This window comes from Typopeltis vanoorti, chromosome 1 (genome assembly GCF_054136105.1).
Source record: "Typopeltis vanoorti isolate ZY-2024b chromosome 1, IOZ_Tvanoo_1.0, whole genome shotgun sequence".
NCBI lineage: Eukaryota > Metazoa > Arthropoda > Arachnida > Uropygi > Thelyphonidae > Typopeltis > Typopeltis vanoorti.
Window position 1 is genome coordinate 31,939,218 of NC_143549.1, and position 23,540 is coordinate 31,962,757.

At 36.5% G+C, this 23,540-nt stretch overlaps 1 protein-coding gene across 2 annotated transcripts in view; it reads right to left on the minus strand.

The window, feature by feature from the left end:
- LOC150109870 (uncharacterized) overlaps positions 1-23,540 on the minus strand; it is an 84,262-nt gene continuing 60,722 nt past the window's right edge. Inside the window, exons 8-10 of one of the 2 annotated variants that reach the window (XM_090397085.1) lie at positions 15,795-15,842; positions 3,474-3,552; positions 1-1,285 (exon numbers count right to left, since the gene is read on the minus strand). In XM_090397085.1, the coding sequence (XP_090253211.1) occupies positions 526-1,285; positions 3,474-3,552; positions 15,795-15,842 (887 nt within the window). In that variant the 3' untranslated portion in view covers positions 1-525. Of the gene's footprint in view, positions 1,286-3,473; positions 3,553-15,794; positions 15,846-23,540 lie in introns of both variants that reach the window. The other variant, XM_090397078.1, reaches the window with a different exon arrangement.

Here is a 23,540-nt window from a genome sequence, read left to right on the forward strand (position 1 = left end):
TTCCGCAACATCCATGTTTTTTTTTTTGTTTTTTTTTTACAATGATACGAGAATACAGACGTGGTTAAAGTGGCAGAGATGAAATCAATTTGAAATGCTGCAAAAAAATAAAAAATATAAAAAAAATTGAAAACATGATTTTTGTTGGAAAATTGCGCATTTTAAAAATATTTGAACATACACATCTGAGAAAATATCTTTCAAATATTCAAAAGGTCGTTTGAAATTCTCTTGGAAATGAAAAAATGCTAAAGGAAGAATATATTTCTTTCGAAGGCGATCATGTTGCAGTATATTTGCTTGTTGGAATTGTTAAATACACTGGAACGTGTCAGGATTCAAAGTGATTACACGAGTTTCTTCAATTTTAGTGACGCCATATTGTTCATTGTTAGTTACATAACATTATGAACACAACCGCACATACAGACAGTCAGTTCCTTTTTTTTTTTTTTAAATTAAATGCGATGCGCTATTTCGTATTTATATATATTTACAGCTATCAGCACATTCACTGATTCTTAGTTATTCTACATTCACCCCTTCGTAGATGGGGTTGCTTTTCAGCATGACGGAAGCACTGGCATAAGGCTTGATGGGAACGCAGTTGTTCTCCAGGGCTCTTCCATCTTCGTCTGTGGGTAAGGGCGGGAGTTCGCGTAGTCTCACGGGCTCCGTGTCCAGGTCGTTGTAATCTGACGATGGTAACTGTTCGGTGCTCGACTGAAAACCGTTTTCGTTTCGTTGCATGTTCTCTCTGAGCAGTCGAGACAACCTCTTTTTGTCGTAGTCTATTTTGGCGTAAACGGGAGGCTGAGGCGGAGGCGGTGGCGGGGAGAAAGGCGATCGGTTCACTTTTTTCGTTTCCGATTTCCTCGAAAACTTCGGTTTTCCCAATCGGGAAAATTGTTTCTTCAGGGATCTGTTTTTGTTTTTGGGCATCACTTTTCCGTACACGCTTTCGTAAGGCGCATCCGGGGGCCTGTGTTTTTTGGGGGGTCCGTTGATTTTTCCGTACGTGCTGTTCACCTTTGCATAAATGGAGTCGGAAACCGCAGGAGCTGGCGGCGGTTCTGTCGGAGGTAGATAACGTTCTGTGCTCTCCGGGGTGGTTTCTTTTCGATCGTACAAATTGTTCGCTTTCGGAAACACGGTTTCGTAACAGATGTCGTTCTGGTACACCGCTTCTTCTGGGACCCCGTTGTGATGGTTGCTGCTGCTGATGAAAGTAGACGAAGAGATGTCCGTGCCGTGAGAAGGAGGATTTGCTTTCTTGTGTCGTCTCCTAGAAGAAATTAAGATTCATGAAATTAAGTCGGTTGTCAATGAACTATTATCTTGCAATTATTGTCTAAAACAATGCATTATGATGTTATTTACGGGCAGAAATTAAAAAAAAAAAAAATAGTGAACAGTATTGGTCGTTAGTAGCACGTACTACCGACCAGTACTGTATCTCAATATTTCCAAAAAATATTGAGATGCAGGAAGAAATCCACCCAACACCACGTTTTACTTGCTCAATGCAGCAGCATACCCAAGCGTGGCATAAATTAAATAAATATTTTAATACTATAGACGTCTTACTATTGTCTGTTTATCTTGTGATGCCTCTCCATTCCTCAACTGAAATAGAGACATTATTTTAATAACTTAAAAAAATCGCCAAGCAGTTATTCTCTACGTTTTAATTGGCAGAGTTGTGATCATTTTCACAGCAAGCTGGACGAAACAGGTGTGAATCGTGACTACTATTGATACGACTTCTGAGTTGTTAAATACCCCAGTAGGGAATAAAAACCCATTATAGCAAAGACCGACTAAATATGAAATCGGAATGAAAAAAATGACCTGAAAACGCAAAACGTTTTCCTGCAGTAGGCAAGAATCTAACTTATAGATGGTTCGCTGACCTGGTATGGAAATTATCCCGAAGCTACGCAAGCATCATCGGTACCTACCAATTTCTAAAACTACTTCAAGGAAATATTCTCATTCCATACGAAGGATGCTTTATGTACTTTGCGAAAACAGGGATTTCTTGCTTGCTTCTTCAATTTAATGTTCAGCGTGGTTATGACCGAGTTCGGAGATCATTTAACAATATCCAGAGTTGAATTTTCGATTGTCGAATTTAAGTTGCTTTCGCGAGAACTACCATGATTACGTTATTCTAAGAATTCTATAGAGTTTGATATACACTTTGTACCACCGTACATCGTGTATATCAAACATTTGCCGCATTTAATTCGATTTATATGTAGAGAGCAAAATTATATGCTCTGTACATATAATTTTGGTATTCCTAACCATTACCACCACAAATGGTCCAACTCAAATCAAAATTTAAGTGATTCAACAAATTTTAACAGAAATCCGAAATGGCGAACCTCGCGAAATTCCATCCAGCTAGGGTATAATTATTAATTCGAAATAAATTTAAATTTCCAGAATTTCTCAACGCAAACACCTCATGGTCCATTCACTTCTTCTAATGTCAGGTAGTTTTATAAGTCCCTCATCACAGAATTGAGCAGCTGTTAGCATTACATGTTTACTCACTACGCTCTTTACTTCTCACCTGATTCGAAGTGTTCCTTCCAAATTTTCCTCCGTTTTACCCGGAAGAACAGCATGTTCTTCCGGGTAAAAGACTATATAAACTGTTGGGGCACTATGAAGGTGGCAGTCCTAACATACTTTCTCCAGATGATTCTGTCTTGAGATCTCATTAACAAGGTAGAGAACCAAAAATTAGCTCATGTTCTAATATTATCTATCCATGGAATTCTAGATCGTCCCGTATTTTTCCCCAATAAGTCACGCCCCTCTAGTGCTATTTTAGGTAACCTATCTGATCTAGCCACGTGGCCAAGCCATCGGAGCTTTTTTCGAAGCATCTCATGATGCACTGAGACTGAAGAGCAATCATCGATCGATCTGTGAAGAGTGACGACTTCGGGACTGTCGTTTGCTCAAGGACTTAAGCGGTGAGTATACATAAGTCACCGCTAAAGACCGTAATGCATAAAGCCATTACCCACCACTGGTTCCATGGCTTGAGTCAGTTTCGCTGTACTCCGATGGGTGGAGATATAACTAGATTGTGCAATTCCTCGCTGACATGGATGAGAGATCAAGGCGTGATGTTTGCTATAATTCTCGACGTTGTTCCTGCTGATATTGATGTCTCCTCATCACACTCACAGTCAAGTTTATGCTGACAATTTCTAGCTATAACGTCGATTTAGTGATTCTGCTGTCAAAATTATTGTGGATGCACCGAACATCAGAGGTCTTCACCGTTTTTCTTTAGCGATGTGCCAGCTTAACATTAATATTTTCTCTGATGAAATACGTAATGTGCGTGGAGAGGATGTGTGGTGAGTGGCAAAACGGGACATGCAAATCTGTTGCAGTGAAAAGCGACTTACATTTAAAATTGTATTCCAAATAAAATAAGTTCCACATACCTGTTACGGATGATGACAACGAAGAGGATAACTACAATATTCAAGAAGATGATGACCACTACTACAGCGATGATGATACCTGTAATCCAGTAAATCAACAAATATCATTCCTTGTAAACATTGGTCACAAAAGCTAATAATAATATAGTCCTGTTGACAATGAACTGCGTAGGTTTGGCGGTTTGGTGGCCGCAGAATGTCAAGAGAATTTTACATTCATGAAGATGATTAGCATTGGACGACCCATAAATAAAGCCTCAACATTAACACTGTCAGAAATTAAATAAAATTAGACACGTTATAAGCTCTGTATACTTTCAAAGATCGAATCCTATTCAGCCTGATATACGTAGCTAATCATCGTGCAATTGACTCCGAATTTTGGCATGTGGTTCTCTGTGAACTACATTTTTCGATTAAGCTTAAAACAATTGAAAAGTACTCAACACTCCAACATTTAAATCGGTTCCGTATCCTGAGCGCTTAATGAACAGTATTAAGACAAAACGTGAACACAATACAGTATTTCGATAAAATATACCCACCTCCTCAAAATTAATATTTCTATGGCAGAATTTCATCTGATTTAAACTTTAATGCGACAATCAGCGGAGGCTTCTGTAAAACGTCAAAGAAACAATGAACTCCCATTTTACAAATTGGCAAAAAAAAAAAAAAAAAAAAAAAAAAAAAAAAACCTCCCAAACATCCACAGTGGTCCGAATCATTTACTGTATATATTAAAAACTATTTTAAATTATAGAAAATCTGAACCTAAGAATAATTAAATTGCAGTGAACTTTGCTGTGTTCATCATTCCTTTAAGAGAAACTATGAAGATGTTCCGCCGTGTGTTTCAGTTGCTTTCCTATAGTTCCCTAAGGGAAGAACTGTACGAACAAGCTAAAAGGTAACTTATGAAGTCCCTCAATTGCTATGCTGTGGTGAAGAATAAGGATTCATCGAAACACGAGAATTTGAATTTGGTTACGAAATAATCTGCATTCTTGTCCGGTTGTTTTAAGGGACTTGTTGGGGTCTCGATAATGAATTAACAGCATTACTTGAAGGCTGTGCTGAGTGCGCTTGTGATGCATAAAAAGAAAAGTACTTTCAGGGAAAACACTCTAAACATTGATAATTTATGTTGTTTGTGAATTTTAAAAAAATTAATTTAAAAATAATTATTTAAAATTAATTTATTTAATTTTAAAAATACCAATTAACATAAATTAATAATATATATTAATAATTTTAAGACAAATATATTTTTCACTTGAGTAATTTACAATTTCTTAGTTTAAAAAAAAATGAGAAATTGTCGTTTACACTTCTTCTGCACTGTTCTGTTTAAGTAAGCATCGTGTCTGATGTTTACATACCGATTATCAGATTTAAGAACAGTAAATGTCCTATACCAGGGGTGTTCACACCGTCGATCGCGATCGACCGCCGAGCGATTTTTGGTCGATCTCTTGTGTATTCCTCCTTACCTACAAATTTAATTAAAACTGAAAACATAATATTTCATTTATCATTGTTTTGTATTATTTTTAAGTGTACTGCTATTGTTTATTTATTTTTCGTTAAAATTGTCAAATCGGTAATTTTCTTATAAGTCCGGGTAAATGAATTAATTTGGATCAGTGGAAGTCAAACAGCGAGCCGAGTGAATACGATTATAAGCAAAGTGTAAAAACGCGATTGCAGCTTAAATATTAAATATTCCAAAGCGCATTACATCGATTTTTTACTTAGGTTAAGTCCCATGTGAATATTGTAAAAAATAAACTTTGTTTGTCTCGGTATAGTTTGTATTAGATGTTTTTGTAAATAACTCTTTTGAAGCTAACTGTATATACTGCTTTAATAAGAATGTGTTAGAGCAGGGGTGGTGAGCCTTTTTAGTATCAAGGGCGAAAATTGCTAATTTAAAAACTTCCGGGGGCGACTGGCAAATTTTAACTCTTATATATAGTGTATGTGCTGATGTACATATGAGTAAAGGGGCGAATTGAAATTGACTCGCGGGCGAGGGGTTCCCCACCCTTGTGTTAGAGTGTTAAAAACAAAGGCAATGTTTTTGTCGCTGAAGCTGTACATGGCGGCATTAGGTTGTTATTGAAATTTGTATGTATGAGAAAGGCTTGCAGGCTCTAAGTGTAAACATCTCCAAAGTCAGTCAGAAAGAGTTCAAACAACTTTCCGATGTCCGGCAACTTACAATCAAAAGAAAGCGGAGGAGAACAAAAGGCGTGCCGAACTTGAAACTTAAGATGAAAGACACATACCGATTCTTTGGGGGGGGGGGTTGCCAAACTTCATCCAAGGTCTCAGAGGAGGCCTAATAAAAAGGGACTGAAGCAAGCAGAAGGGGTTCCGGTTCCAAAATTGCTGTCAGAGAGGAGGTCGCCCGGTCCAGAGTCGCCGTCAGAGAGACTTCCCGGATCCACGTTGCTTGAGAGAAGAGTTTCCCGCTTCCAGAAAGGAGCTTCTCGGTTCGAGACGTCGCTAGAGAGAGAGACTACTTCTAGGCAGACAAAGTTTCAAATTGCCAAAAGGAAGAGTTCCAATTGCCGGAGAAAAGTTTGTAGGCCAGGTTAATGTCAGACATTCACCAGTGTGTTGCGTTTTCATTACAATTTGATGAATCAAACGACTTCACTGCTCAGTTAATGGTATTTATTCGCATGGTATTTCAAGATTATTCAAGTAAAGAAGAACTTTTGAAAATTATACCATTTTTGGGAAGGACTAGGGGAGAAGACTTTTTTTGGCATTTGATGAAACCACACAAACTTCCGCTTTTTAAACTTGTGTCTATTACTACTGATGGTGCTCCTGCAATGATAGGTGATAAATCAGGCTTCATTTCATTATGTAAAAACGATGACAAATATCCAGATTTTTTAACGTACCACTGTATTATTCACCAACAAGTACTGTGTAGTAAAAGATTAAACACAAAAGATGTTTTGGATATATTTAAAATTGTAAATTCTGTTCGAGGAAAAGCCCTGCAACGGCGGTTATTTAAATTACAGGCAGATGATGATGATAGAGAACTTCTGTTGTACAATAATGTTCGCTGGCTCAGCAGAAGTCAAGTTTTAGAAAGATTTCTTGTATTAATTAATGATATAAAATTTTTTCTTGATGAAAAAGGAGATATTTATCTACAATTGAATGATAAAAGATGGTTGTTACACTTATCATTTTTAGTAGATTTCTGAACGAAATTAAGCAATTTAAATTTAGAGTTACAAGGTAGAGATAAAAATTTAATTGACGTGTTAAGTTCAATAAAAACTTTCCAACAATACTTACTTTTATTAAAGAAAAATATAAATGACCGCGAATTTAGACATCTCCCATATTTATTAAAATGTTTTGAACAAAATCAAGAAATGCTTCGCTATGGTTTAAAAGAATTTATTCGTGAAATAGAATTAGTTGAGGAAGAAATAAATTCAAGATTTAAAGATTTTAATAAAACTGAAATGATTGTATCTTTTGTCAATAATCCATTTCAAGAAAACTTGAACATCACAGAAATTCCAAATAAAATTAGTGGGCTGTTTGATATAAACTAAGCTGAAGTAAAACTGGAGATAAAAAACATTCAGAATAGTTTACATTTAAAACCAATAAACAATGAAGTCATTTGGAAGTATGCACATGAAAAATTCCCAATATTAACTGACACTGCGCGAAAAATCTGTCGTGTTTCGGATCGACATTCTTGTCAGAATCCTCTTTTTCAAATATGACCGCCATAAAAAATCAATTAAGAAACCAAATTACAAAAGATCATTTGGATGATTGTCTGCGATTGGCCACTTCTTCTTATCAACTTGACTATGAAAATATTGCGAGGTCCAAACAATGCAAAATTTCACATTAATTTTTTTTTTTTTTTAATGAACCAGCATTTCCTGTAACTTGGGAGTTTGTAATCAATCTGTTGATTTTTCTGACTTTGGTTTTCCAAAATAGAGAAATAAATATTTTATTCCAATATATATATATATATATATTTTTGTTGTATTAAAATATTTGTTGTATTAAAATAATTAAAAGTGATAAATAAATTTCTAAATACAAATAAAGTTTTTAGTTGGGTATTTTTTTTTTAGTTGTTAATTTTTAGTTGTTTATTTGTGCGTAATGAGATATCAGGTTGGGGGAACGTGATCTATATAAGAGAGTAAATCGCCGAATAACTTTTTATAGAAAAGTATCTCGCGTAGCTAAAAAGGTTGAACACCACTGTCCTATACAAATGTGTCAGTATGATCTTTGTAGAGAAATTAGAAAAAATAAATAAATAAAGGAAGAAGGCGAAAGAAAAGTAATCCCTGTTACGAATTTCTCTAGTATGTGGTTTCTATCTTAGATTGCTATCCATTTTTATCTTGAATACGTTATAGTCTTCAGGTTTATGAACTCTTTTTAATTCAAATTTTTTTATGCGAATTCACCTACGAAAGTCTGTAAACCTAAGATATAGGCTAAAAGCATGTTTCGGCATCTAAAGGACTATATTATTGTTCTCTTCCTAGGTTTCCCCATATTTATTTTCCATTTCCCTTTATATTTTATTACTGCTTTTGGTAACCTTCCTTCAGTTTCAGATCGCAAATTACTATTCATAAATATTCATCTATTTTTTCCTCTTTTCATTATTCATTATTTTATCAATTTCTTATTCTCTCATTTTGGAAATTTTTTGTTGCCGGTTTTGAGGGGGGGGGGGAATATCTCGAGTTTTGGGAAGTTAAAAGGAAAAAAAAAATCCTGTCGGATAACAGCAATACGAAAAGTTCCAGAAAAGTGCTCATCACTTTTCTGGAACTTTTCAGAAAAGTGATGAGCACTTTTCCTGGTACTAATCCCATGCAAAATGATGATCGGTTCCTTTGCAAACTTATAATCCAATTTACACGATTGAATCATAACTTTATATTTAAGCTTGTGATGCGCGAGTTTATCCTAGCTATGAAAATGTACGCATACCATAATAAATCAAAATAAAAAACGTAGCTATTGATGATTACTGACCAGGAACATTCTTAAATAGTTGCCTAGAACATGTATGATACCAAGTATTTTGAGTATACCTACGTAAGTGACGTTTACGCACATCCGCATAAGGATTTCTGATTCAGCGACTGATATGTACAACCAACTGCTTATGATTTCATAAGCTCCTGGTCAGTAATCATCAATAGTGTCGATCACAATGGGGAAAAGCAAAGGACCTTTCGGAGTTCGGTAAAGAGCTTATTGTGGGTACCCGTGGCTGGAGCCAACATTTTGAAAGCCATGGAGCCGAATGGTTTCTCAGAAGGTGAGCTATCTCTGGCGTTCAATAAGTGGAAAAATAATGCATATTGCTAGTCTAAGAGGCATAACTGTGATCCTAAGAAAGTCTGTCAAGAACGAGATCGCCGTCGTCTGAGAAGGATTCTATGGACAAACAGAACTTCCTGTGTGTGTGTACAGCGGTTGACCGAAGAATTAAATGAAGCCTGTTCGCGACCTATAACTCACCGAAACTTTCCAGTACTTCGTAGAAATCAATGCAGACGAACTTTCCACAGATGTCTATACGGAAACCACTGATTTTTGCGAAATCCGTGGTTTCCGTATAGAAGGTCGGGTGTCCTCCAATTAATATCTAAACATTGTTGCCGATCGAGTCCGTCCTGTAATGCTGACTTAATCCAGCACGTGACGGTTTCATGGACGACAATGCCTCTGCCAATCGCTCAAGAATTGTTCAGCAGTGGTTGAGCGTATGTGGCAGCGACTCCCATCATCTTCGCTGGCCATCCCAATGCCCGAATCTGAACACCGTTAAGAACGTATGGGGCATGGTATTAAAACAGATTCGGGAGCAAAGTCCTCTTTCGTCAAATCTGAGACAGCTGAAGCAATATCTGGTGAATCTTTTATGTTGTAGACGTAGATGCAATCCGACACCTCGTGGAATCTAAGCCAACCCGCATATATGCTGAAGTTCAGACTAAAGGAGGTCCAACACGATATTAAATAAAAGTTTTTAATTCAGTAGTCCGGGACGTGTATTAGAGTCGCGGTAACATAAAATTAAACTAGCACTGAGCTCTCAGAAGAAACAGTGCCGTCAATATCTGAATGCTGAAAATCATTAATAATCAATAAGAGCAATTAAAATTAAGAAATAATCAAAATCGAAAGAAAAAAGGAAGAAAAGAAAAAAAAAAATTTTTTTTTTGCTTGGATGTAAAGCACATCATTTTGTTCTTATAAAATAATATTGAACTATTTTAATAAGAAATAAATATATTGGACACAAATCAAATACAATTATTCTTAAGAAGGTTCACATTTTAAGCTTACATTTAATTCAAAAATATATTCTTTCATTACTCGTACATTTTTTTTTTAATTTGTTCCATTCAGTTTTGTCAACTGTGCACTAACTTTATACACTATATATATATTTTTTTTATCAAATTGTTTAAATGTGCCTTCAAGGGGTGTAACAGAATTAACAACATTACTAGCATCCCATGAACGACTCTTTCCGTAATAATTTGCTATTTCAATTCATTTCGATCTTTCAAAGCACTACTAATTGCATCAGTCCGCTTAGTCTTGGTATTTTTTCTAACATCCTGGCATCGAACCCCAGTTTTACTAACTTTCTGCTCAAATACTGTTTTATTTCTAATCCAATCCATAATCGAAACTGTCTGGTATACTGCTAGTTTACTATGTTGCCTAATTCATTTGTTTTTGTTTTTTTAATTAATTTATTTATTACACATTCATTTATAACGGATTCCTTATCAAAGTAGCTTTGCTTATTTTATTATCCATTTCTACATTTTATTTACAAATTTCATGAACAACTGAGAATGCAGTTGATGTTTTCGATGTTCCTGCCCTATTTTCATAGTCCTTGTCTTTTTATTTTTGATTTTCACGTCGGATTTTCTGCACCATTTATTGAATTTAGTCAAGAAATCCCGCAGACTTGAGCTGGATTTATTTAGGAGTATAAGATCATCTACATAAAGTAAAGAGTGAGATCAACATCTCCAATTTTGATATCAGGTTAAATATCGCTTTGCTTCATAATGTGATCCATATAGATGAAGAAAAGCGCAGAGGCAGTGTTTATCGTTATCTTAAGCCTAATTTTGCATCAAACCGTCTTCTGCAACCGTCCTTCTGACTTCTCTTAAATACAGATTGCATATTGATCTACATAATGTTCCACTTACTCCTATAGAACCGTAATGTTCAGCTTTTCTCTCGACATGCTTTTGCAAGATCTATAAAACTTAAGTACAGATCCTTGTTATATTCTCACTATTTGTTTTGAAATAAAAATTCGTTCTGTCAATCCCTATCTGAGACGAAAGCCAATTTGTTCTTTCCAAAGTTTTATATGTTATGTTTACGTAATTTAATTTACCTCCTCCCCAATCTAGTTACACTGCATACCAACTTTACGGAAATTCTTAACCGAGATCTTTATATATATTTATAAATAAAAAATAAAATTAATTAAAAAATAAATCCTCCCCAAAAGGAATAGGCAGAACTCCTCTATCCCTGACTACCTTTCTGAAGATAGATGGGTAATCAATCTGATTGAAATGACTTTAAGTCACCCATCCATCTTCAAAAAGATAGATGGATATTGGAGTTTTTAAGTCATTTCAATCTCATTGATTTCAATCAATGAGATTGAAATGACTTAAAAACTCCAAAACCATGATAGTGAGGTCAAGCTATCAATGAATCGAGACTTTTAAGGGGAGGGAGAGAGAGAAAAATGCTAATAAAAACAAATGAATACTGCATATCGCTTACGGAATTACGAAGGCCGAAGTGTGTCGGACAGTGTACTCCATGGATGGATGCTTCAAATGTTTAAAATCTATTCTGTATTTTCCGTATTGAACTGCTAGTTCGATAATGCAGTACGTTATTTTATTTATATTATTTTTTATTTTAATTTTGATTACCTGAATATATAATTTCTTCAAGAAAATAGAAAAAATTATTTAAAAGACAAAAATCAAATCAGATAAAATTAACAAGCCCAATGCAATGAAAATTATCTACGGCTAAAGTGATTCGCGCATGCTCAGACGCTTTTCACACTGAGAACCAAACCCCACAAATGAACTGCGTACAGAATTCTTTGTACAGTTCTTGGCTTAATCTAGGAAAAAGAAAAAAACCGATTTTATGTTTAGTTTGTCGTTATGGATTTTTTCCAGTTCAAGTTTCTCTTGTGAGGTAGCCAGACTGTTAAGAATTGGCAAACTTCATAACGAATTTAAAAAAAAAAAAAAAAAAAATACTGAAAGCATAAAAGAAAGGGGAGCATCATAGAGCGCTGCGTTACTTGACAAGTAAACCACTGCTGAAATCGTCCGATTTTATTCTATTGCAGGAAATTCGGAACTTAACAAGCACGTTCTCCAGATAAATTTACGACTGACTTAAAAACACGCATTTAACCATGCAATATTTCTTCTTAACGGAAAAAATGTCCACAGCTGAAAATAGCTTCATCTACTGTATAATAAGAAAAATCGGAAGTTATAGAATTGCTGTATCGAATAGAATTAGATTGAGGTTATAGAACATTATAATGGCGAAAATTGCCTCATTGTCAAAAACAAATGTCATAATACGGGGGGGGGAGAGAATTCATACTGCATAATTTTTCCGTCATGGACTCAATATGATATGGTTTTCTTAACGTGATACTCTTTACTGGATAAAATGTCGAATAGAAGGATTCATTATTTTATCAACATAATTTCTGGTGTCTCATAATTTCTTCTTGTTGCTTTAGAATGTGAATTAGGACTAAATAATCAAACAACAGTTGGAGAAATATCATTGTTGAATACCATTGTTGGGAACAACTGAAAAAAAAAAGTGAACAAAGAATAGTTGAAACAAACAAGAATGAAACTGTAAAGTATTGCACTTTAATTTTAAAATAAAGATGGATCAAACATCAGGCCGTGGAGATTCCTTTTATATTATTTATGATTTCAAAGCTGATATTCGTTCGGCCTTGAACTCACTTTTAAAATCATCAGAAGAAACAGAAATTTCTCTAAAACAGAAAGAAGACGATGAACAGAAAATTCGAATAATTTTGGATTTATATTACAGGTGGGAGTATAAAACTCTTTCGAACTTTGAAATTGACGAAACTCCTTTGGTTTACTCGTTAATTAAGGTGTGTTTCCAGAAAGACGTTGCTGATATGAATCTCGTGGGCGAAGTGCTCCTACGCATTTACGAATACGACTACTTCAAGAAACTTTCGTGTGAGATTCTAGAAGAAGATCCCAAAATGTCAGCACCTTCCTGGGGATGCCCAGGAAGAAACCAGCGTAACAACAAAAGAGTGATGGAGTCTTTTGTGCTGTATGTCCAACGAGTTGCCAATTTTCACAAGTTGACCTTTGGTCCTAAAAAAGAGCGTTTCATCGATAGTGTAGTCTTCGGTCGAAGAAGCCGATTTTGCAAGCTAATCCTCCGCAGCGACCCAGACCTCCTGCTCTTGATGCTGAGACTCGAAGGACGAACAGATTTTGTCGTCGACTGTGACTGCACCGCTCTACAGTTACTGATACAAGGGATCCATTTCACAATTACCCACCTTCATTTTCAAGAGGGAAAAAACCCTGAAGTGGAAGAGAAAAATAAGCTGCAGAAAATCAAGTGCGCCGAAGTTATACTTCGCAGTGTTCCTCAGTTCACCGTCGAATTTCTAGAACGCGTCGCCACTCCAGAAGAAGCATCAAACCTGAGCAGCTCTGCAATGGCTTTTCTTGAGAGCACCACAAAGTGGACTCCCTTGGTGAAAGAACGAGTCTCGAAGCCATCGAGATTAACTCACTTCTGTCGCTGCGTTATTCGCCGTGCCCTGCATGACAACTGGCAACTTCCGGAGGGCATCCAAAAACTCCCTCTGCCAACTCTTGTTCGTAAATATGTTGATCTTCAAGAAGACTAAAAAAAAAAAAAAAAAAAAAAAAAAAAAAAATGCAGTCCAGGTTTTCTGTTCATCTACGCCTGTTCTTTCTAAATCTATTGATGACGTCACGTCTAAATTTAGCATTTACTGAGTATTTTTCTGTTCTAAATTATATGCGGCAGTAATAATAAGGAGATTGATAATTTGCAGCAGACAGTTTCGTAGGCAAATTGACTAATAAATTGACTGATTTCATTGGCAAACAGCTCACCTAATTAGATATTTTAAACTTATCACAAATTTTATTTCCAAAGAAGTCTTCTCTTTATTGCATTCGTACTTATTTCACATAGGACACAATACTATGATATTTCCCTCGTATTTGAGGTTTCCACACCTCCATCAAATAAATAAAACGGAACGTGGTACGCAAATTAAACCTCAAATTAGACCAAAGAAGGATCCACGTGTTCTTGAAGTGTACGCAGTTAGATTTCTCCCTCTCTCACCAGCTCTAAATAAATAAATAAAAATATGGAAGTTGATTACAAACAAAACTTCTTATATGCCAACCAGTCAAACACACTAGTACATTGAGGTATTATACGCTAGCATATAAGAAACATGCAGAGAAAGTTAGTGCAAAGAATTCTCTATAATGGAGTGAAACTGGTGATACTCAGTTTCACTCCATCATAGTGGAGTGAAACTGTTGATACCCCTGGACTGACGATGTTTTGCAATCCCAAATATGCCTGTCCAGCATGAGAAGATGTGGCATGAATGAGATTAGAACATTAAACTAGCACTGTAGACAAATCACAGGTGCTTCAACAACTGTTAATAAATATCCTTACAACCGCCCCCCCCTCTCTCTCTCATCATGAAAAAATGCTCACAACAGCTGAATGATCAGAGATTGGATGTTTCCGATGATTCAGTAACATGGCATGATATTTTACATCGAATTACAGCTTTGTCATCTACAGACCTATTTGGTAGGAAAAAAAAAAAAAAGCAGGAAAACTTCCTCTCAAGCTAGAATTGGAATGGCCTCGCCTGTCACCTAACCAAGCCAACTGTTATCTTGAACACCTAAAAGAAAGAATTTTCTCACTTGACCACAAACGAACAATTTCTACAACAAAAAGAAAGGGAAAAAAATCAGCATCCTGCATCCTCGAATCAAGTTCACACTAGAAAAGGAATCATCAACAGGTATTTGCTTTCTTGATTTACACATTCAACGTAAGAAGATGGATCCATTTCCATTTCCCTCTACCGTAAACCAACTTTCTCAGGTCGTTATATCCACAATACATCAGCCTCACCATCCATCTCAAAAATATGGCATCGTAAAACCTTTAGTATCCAGAGCACGCGGGATTTTTTCCTCCGAAGAATCTCTAAAACAAGAATTGGAAATTAGCAAAAAAACAGCCTTACTTAAATGGATATAATCCAGTAACCCCGCCCCGGCCCCCCCCCAAAAAAAATTAATAATAAACCACTCGTCTATAAAGCAGCCCATAGAAGAAGTCCACTGGACTTCTATACCATTTATTAAAATGGCATCTCTGAACGCGTTGCAAAAATTATGAAAAAAATGTCAACTCTTCGCTACCTGTAAACCCATCAATGAAATTCATAACCTGCTAACTTTTCCAAAATATAAACTCTCCTTGCTGATATGACCTGGCGTACACTAAGAGCCATTCGCCCAAGTTGCCTTGCTATGAACGAACAGGAACATGGCACTTAGTGTACGCCAGGTAATATCAGCAAGGAGAGTTTATATTTTGGAAAAGGTAGCAGGATACGAATTTATACATCGAGCTATCTGTTCGGGGATACGTTTGCTTACAAAGGAAGTGCTGAAGTCCTATTTTATTGACCTAACCTCAATCGTAATGACTGCCTTACTGTTCCAAAAGTGGGGAAAATTATCATCCTCAACTGCGTTAAATAAATTTGTAATCTCTTATATTTTAACTTATCTATTTCATTTCTGTCCAATAGGTTTGAACCTATGAACACGCGACTTCGTACAGAGAGGGATTCAAATTTAATTCCTGTTTATTTATTCGAATTCCTTTATTGTTGTTCGCCGTTTGCACTGATCATGTCTTGTGATACGCAAGACGAAATATCTGCGTAATAAATTCCCTTTTTACTGTGGTATACGCGTGATTCTATAGTTATGGTATTAGAAATTGGCTAAATTAAGATTCTGATTTAAAAAAAAAAATCACACAAGGAATTTCTTTAAATTTAACCATCCTCATAAGTATCCCGTATCATTATTTTAAACTTACCAGTCATTGGAAATTTGTCTTGGGAATCATCTATAAGATTTTCATTTTCTGCTAAATAAAAATAAATAAATAAATAAAATAAACAAATAAATGTATTTATTTATTTATATTTGTTACATAAATAAATAAACATGGGTGTGGTTGTAATAACATGCACACACACGCTAGCACTAGAATTTTAATTTTAATATTACATTTTAATTATAACTTATTATTACTGTTGTTGTTGCTGCTATTATTATTGCGAGTATTATTATGATTACACGACAACTTCAAAGACTTCGCACAACCCGCATCTTCGCTTTGGAATATTTGATAAGGTAGGAAAAGTATGATATTTATGAAATTAAATTCATCAATATTATCGTCATCCAATTCCTGTTATGCACTCTTGCTGAGTGTACAGGATCTCTGGTCTCTTGCAATCCAATGAAATGCTATTTTACCTCTTTCCAAATTTGGTGTGCTAAATAACTAAAAGGACTTATAGGATTAGTCCTATATGATTTCATACCAAATTTGTTAGAAAACTGATTATTCAGTTCAGTTTAGAAAGAATACTTAAAACTTCTAATACATTTATTCAAGTGTATGTCATATCCGTAAATTAAAAAAGGTTGAGATTAACGTCTTCAATTTTGATATCAGGTTGAATGCCATCTTCCTTCATAAAGGAGCTGCACACAGATGATAAATGAAAACGGAGACAGTGCGCCTTCTTGTCTCACAGCTGATTTTACATGAAATCATCTTAAAACTTATCATCTTATTGATACCAATTCAGATGAACATTTCCCATGGAAATATTAATAGAATATACAGATTGCAGAGGCCAAACATCTGTGTGAAAGTGAGGGGAGTGAGTTGGTAAGAGATCGGTCATTTATCAACTTAACTGCCCTCCTCTGTATTGAGTCAAGCATTTTGAGGGAGCTTTTATGGGCCCCACTCAAAATGTGAGAGTTGGCTGGGCGTAGTTGTGATTTGTATTAGGTTAACAGCTGTTTAGAGGTGAATTAACGTCTTGAGCGAAAGAGAAATCCTGGTATTTTGGAAGCTGAGGATGCAATGGAATTACCGTGAGGGTAATTCCAAGAAGAGAAATCTCAAATTGTCTGGAAATTTGGGTGTTGTCAAAAATAATATTGGGGAATATTGTTCTTTTTTTTTTTGAGAAATAAGAGAGAAATGGATTTTACTAGCATTTAAATTGATGAGGTTATCTGAGCCCCATTGGAGGATGGCTTAGAGGTCAGAATTAAGGGCAGTGGTGGTTGATGTTCTGTGGGTCGAAGTGAGTTGTGTAGAGTAGGATTTGTCAAATGAAAGAGAGGAGTGCAATGTGCTGTCATCTGCAAAACTGTGCATTGGGTTGGAGGTCAACTGAAGTGGGTCATTGATATACAGAAGGAAGAGGATCGGTGAGAGAACTGAAAAGGCCTGCGATAGGTGCCAAGAGAAAAGCTGTTCCAAACGCTCCAGTTGTATGGTATAAATGGCACATTTATACTATACAACTGGAGCATTTGGAACAGCTTTTCTTTTGGCACCTATCACAAGCCTTTTACCAGATCAACAAAACTTAAGTACACAGCAGCCTTCTTGACCGCACGAATTCTCAGCTTTTTTTGTCGTAAAGTGAAAATCGGATCTTGACAACCTCTATTTGGCCTGAGCCCAGCTTGCTCTTCTCCAAGTTTCTCCTTTACAATTTTTCTCAACTATACTTGCTATTGACGGGGAAATTTATCTGCAATTCTCACCTTCATTTGATTTCCTTTTAATATGGGGGGGGCTATGAATGAGTGAGCTACTCTTATTCTCTGTAATTCACTCCTATGGGCAGGCCTTGTGATCTGAATAATGAAGTGCACGCACTGCATAATTCAGAAAACCTGGTCATTATAAAGCTTTTATGCCTCCGTATTTGAGAATTTCGGTCTAATATCAACTTATCTTGCTGTATTACAACATTTCAGGCTTTTGATGACCTTGTCTACTTCAAGTATGGGTATGCACTCCTGATTGCATTCCTCTTGAATGTTTTCTATTACTATGCTGACACTGCTTGTCTCATTTACCAGTCTTTGAAAGTAATTATTCCATTCATCCAGGATATCCTTATCTTCAGTTTTCTTGTCACCTTTATCATCCGATTCCTTCTGAAATAATTTTTCGTTCCGCTTCTCAGCTTTTTTTTTTTAATAACCTTGAGTATATTTTCCACCTTCACATTTATTTTCTATATTCTTCCTGAAATACTTCCCTTTACTTTTGTTTGGATGCTTTTACACATTCTCTCTCTCTCTCTCTTATTTATATTTTCTAACTTTCGATATACTTTTTTCTTTTTCAGGTCTGTCTGTTTAACTTCTCGAGTTCAACTTCACCACTTGTTGAGTCGTCTGCAATGATGAAAAAATCCTTCAATCAAGCAATGTTTTCTTCAGAGTTTCCTGATGAGTCTTCAAAGTTTGATTCTCGTCTCCAAATTATTCATTTCTTCTTGAATAATGATAACACTGTTAACCCTTATTAAATTAACATTGGATTTGAAGATTCTTTAATACAGAGGAAAGACTATTCCTAAACACAACGGCGCTAGAAGAAATGAATTAAGATCGGGGGAAAGAGTTATTCTATGAATTTTTAATTGAATTGCGAAGTATTGAACAGCTTCCGCACGAGAACTTAAAAGATATAAATGCAAGTGGGGAAAATTCCTGATGTCAATTCTGATGAACAGTGTCTACGAAATATTCGTAGAAAGTGCAAAGAAATTGAACGTCTGCATGAGAGAGGGAGGAATAAATTTAGCAAGAAATGGGTCAATAATCAACTTACTTCCCTTTAATGGGTCGAGTGTTTTATGGAACTCTTACGATACCCGTCTAAAATGTGAGAACGGTATTCAGTGACTTAAAAGATTCGTGATTTGTACAAAGTTAATCGCTGTTTAGAACTTCTCGAATGAAACAGAAATGCTGGGAGGGCGATATTGGTAATATGCTTATGCTAAGAAAGATTTAGGATTGTAGTGATCTTAAGAAGAGCATCTTTTCTTTAGATTTTAATGTAGAAAGTAAGATAAAAAAGAAAAGGAGATTAAGTTTTACAAGCACTGAATTTAACAAAGTTGTCAAAATCCAGTTATAAAATGATTTGGAAATAAGAATTTAGGATTATGGAAAATTCCATTCTGAAATTTTGGTGATCTGTATTGGATTTGAAATTAGCTGGATAAGATATAGAGAAGAAAGAGTAGGCGAGAGTACAGAGCCTTGCGGGGAACCAGCATTAGTTGTAAAGCTTGAGAATAAAGATCCATCCACCATTTCAAGAAATACGATTCAGAAGAAAAGCTGGCAACCCAATAACAGAAGTTAGAAGACATAACGTCTAACAACTCAGTAGCAGACCATACGACAGGAGCTTCAGAACCTTTGTTCTAAACCTGATGAAATCCTTAGTGACATCAAGAACAACCGCTTGAGATTACCCAAACTTTTCCAAAGGTGCATACCATAAATAAGCAAGTCATTCCCTGGTTATCGATGGTGTGGCGGGGTTCATACTAAAATCATTTTTAATTGAGACAGTACAACATAGCACAGAAGTTGAGTTGCAAAAGTTTTTCTCCTTACTTTAGAGAGAAATGAAGTGAGAGAAACTGAACTGTAATTTGATTCCTCTTCTCAAGAATGGGGTGAACATCCAAGTTGCAGAATAGATACAAATGGAATAGGAGAGAACAAAAGAAAAAAAAATCAAAGCCGCATTGAATGTCGTGCGTTAAGTGAAGGACATTTACCAAGATAATCTTACGAAAAATGAAAGTAAGAAGAAGATAGGGTTATTTTTTCTGTGTATTGGGATGCAATGGAACTTTCTTTAAATAAGAAAATCAATATTTAAAGAAAGTCGAAAAATGTTAGGAAAGGCAAAATAAGGAGAGCGTTAGACATAACAAATAAACTCGGTGAAATGGAATTAACAGATTTTAACGATTCTGAAAGAATAATCGAGAGTTTTAACCAAAAAAAAAAAAGATAAAAAGGAGGAGATTCTACGTTGGTAACTCTCTGGCATGGTATATTAGAGCAAATATACACAAATGACACCTTCGAGATGAAAAAAAGTCAGAGGAATGAATTGCAAAATTCAGGTGAGTATTGCTGAAATTTGAGTTATTATTATTATTATTATTATTGTTCTAGGAAACTCCAAGGAGTCGACAGACTCATCGAGGGAGGCCCTAACATCATGTCTGGAACAACTATTCAATATTCACACAGTATCTATCATATCTTGCCTTGAACTCATTCACGGTCGTAGCACCCACAACAGACTCTGGAAGCTTATTCCACTCATTCACCACTCTCCAAGTAAAAAACCTAGCTCTAACACCCTTGTCAACCACGCTCTTGCCCAGCTTCCATACATGGCCCCTAGTCCTCCCACCACCAGTCATATTTTCAAAAATATCTTCTGGATCAATCTTATAAAAACCCTTCAGTAATTTGAATGTCTCAATCATATCACCCCTCCTTCGTCTACCGTCCAATTTCTGCAACCCACAAATCCTCAACCTATTCTCATAAGGTTGATTCCACAGACCTGCTATCATCTTGGTCACTCGTCTCTGGATCCTCTCCACTTCCTCCCCATCACGAAGAAACCCTGGTGCCCATAACTGGGCACAGTAGTCCAGATGGGGTCTTATCAAGGCTCGATACAGAGGAACAACAACTTGCTTCTCTCTGCATGTTAAAGTATTTTTCACAAGCCAAGTGATTTGGAGAGTTGTTTTAGTTACTTTTGCAATGTTCCCCCTAAACTTCAACTCCCTATCCACCAGCACTCCCAAATCCCTGGCCTCATCAATCTCCTGGAGTATGGTTCCACCTATGCGATATACTGCTGCTATTCTTTTCACCCCAAAGTGCATAACCTTAAACTTTGCCACATTAAACTGACATCCATTTTTCCTAGCCCAGTCCTCCAAACTATCCAAATCATCCTGTAAAATTTTGACATCCTGTGCACTCACAATTGCTCTACCCAACTTTGCATCATCAGCAAACAAGTGAACACTTCCTCTCAAATCCTTTCCAATATCATTGATGAACAAATTGAAAAGCAGTGGTCCAAGAATAGAGCTCTGCGGCACTCCACTAGTCACAAGACGTCTTTTTGACTCCACTGCTGAATAAACCACTCTCTGGTATCTCTCCTTCAACTACCCTCCTATCCATCTTACAAACCCTATACCTATCCCCATCTGCTCTAGTTTACTGATTAGGGTTCCATATGGTATCCTGTCAAAGGCCTTGGCAAGGTCCAGTAGTATCACTGTAAAGCCATTACCCCTATCCAGTTCAGCCGTCACTGTGTTATAAAACGTGAGCAAGTTACTGAGGCATGATCTACCCTTCACAAAACCATGTTGTCCCCCATACAATATCCCATTTTCATCTATCCAATCCTGTATTCTTTTCTTGACTAATTTCTCTAAGACCTTGACAATGATTCCTGATATGCTAATCGGTCGGTAATTTACAACAGCGTTCTTGGAACCACCTTTATGCAGTGGAACTATTTTCCCCTCCTTCCACCCGCTCCGGACTAACCCAGACCCGAGACTCAAATTAAACAAAATGGTCAAGGGTACTAACAATTCATTAGCTGCTTCTCGTACTACACGAGCTGGTATACCATCCAACCCCACAGATGTATTGACATTGAGGTTATGCAATAGACTACTCACCTCCACTTAATTCACCACAATTCCCGTATAATCTACTGGTTTATTCGTTTCTGCAATGTCACCACCTGGATGATATATTCTTGCAAAGTGCTCACTCAGTAACTCAGCTATCTCAACTGATTCAGTTACCTCCCTACCATCGGCATTCTTTAAAATCATTCTGCCATGTACATTTTTCCTTTTACTTGCTACATATCTAAAAAACTGTTTAGGATTCTCTTTAGCCCGCATGGCCAATGTTCTTTCGTAATCCTTTTTTGCTTCTCTTACCACACTCGTCACCCTTCTGTCCTGCGCTTTATACCGTTCATGTTCCTGCCAGTCATCTTTCTCCTTAAATTCCCTCCATAGTTGTTTCTTTTTTTGCAGCTCAAGCTTAATGGTGTTATTCATCCATTTAACCCCTACTTGATTTATTATTCGGACTCTAGGTATAGTGTCAGCCATTGCTTCATGCAAGCACTTCTTAACCACCTCCCATGCACTATCAACTTCTAGTCCTTGCAGTTTTACATGCCATGACACTGAGCCAATCAAACTCCTAAGCTTGTCATACTTTCCAGCCCGATAATTCCACATGTACCCGGTCTTAATTGAAAATTCCACACCTTTAGCCACCTCCCAAGTCAAGACCCTATGATCACTCTCGCAGATTGGTGGCAATGTGGTCATATTTGTTACAGCCAAATCCTCAGATGTAATTACTAGGTCAAGCACTCTCTTCCCCCTAGTATTTTCCATTACATGCTGTCACAGATAGTTATCCCTTAATAACCGCATAAAATCCAATTCCTTCCTCCCGTGTGTCCTCTCCTCACTCCAATCAATGCGACCATAGTTGAAATCTCCCATAATAATCACCCTCCTTCCACTCATTTCTTCTATTTGCTTGCATACTGTCGCCACCATCTTTTCCATCACCTGGTCTATAGCAGCACCCAATTGTATATTTAGTTCTGCTAGCCACAATCTCACACCAAATGGCCTCAAACATGCTCTTTTCTCTATCCTGCAATTCAACTTCTATTCTCCTTGGCTGTAGCTCGTCAGCTATCATCAACAATACTCCTCCCCCCATTTTATTCTCTCTGTTATTCCTGAACACACTATACCCATCACATTCAATCCCACTAGCTATATCATCTACAGTCAGCCATGTTTCACTAATACCAATAACGTGTGGTCTGGAAGTGCCAACCATGGCCAAAAACTCTTCCTTCTTGTTCCTAATACTCCTAGTATTAGTGTACATGAATTTAAGACCCCCATTAGCCCCAACCCTACCTTGATGCCTTATATTAACTATCCCACTCTGGTTTGTTGTCCTTATTTGCTCTAGCATATTATATTCATTCTTACATTCAACTGCCTCCCTAAGGACTGTATATCTACTCCCCCCCCATTAACGAATCTAGTTTCCCTGAATTTGCACATCCACTACATTCAGCAACACTTTCTCAAGTCTTCTTACACCATAACCATTCAAATGTAAGCCATCCATCTTATATAGATCCTTTCGCCCATCAAACTCACTCCACACATCCACAAATTCCACACCACTCGTCATACATAACCCACGCATAAAGTCATTCGCAATTATGGCCCTCCTTTTAAACATTTCACTGTCATACCGTGGCAAAAGACTAATCATTCTAACTCTCTCACTCTTTTCTTTTGCTACCTCAAACAATTCATTCAGGTCTTCTATCATTTCCATTTTATCTCCTTTCAAATCATTCGTACCTGCCACAACAATCATTTCTTTCACCCTTTCCTTTTGCTCTTTAATAGACTCAGTTACATCCTTTATGGTCGCACCAGGTTGGTACGATTTTATCAAATCCTCTACTAACACACTTCGTGCTAACGAGTCTCCATACAGCACTCTATCCTTCATTTTGTTCATGTTCACATTCATACGCCTATTTTTCCTGTCATACTTTTTATTATTGGTTGGTTCATTCAGTCGACTTTTGTTC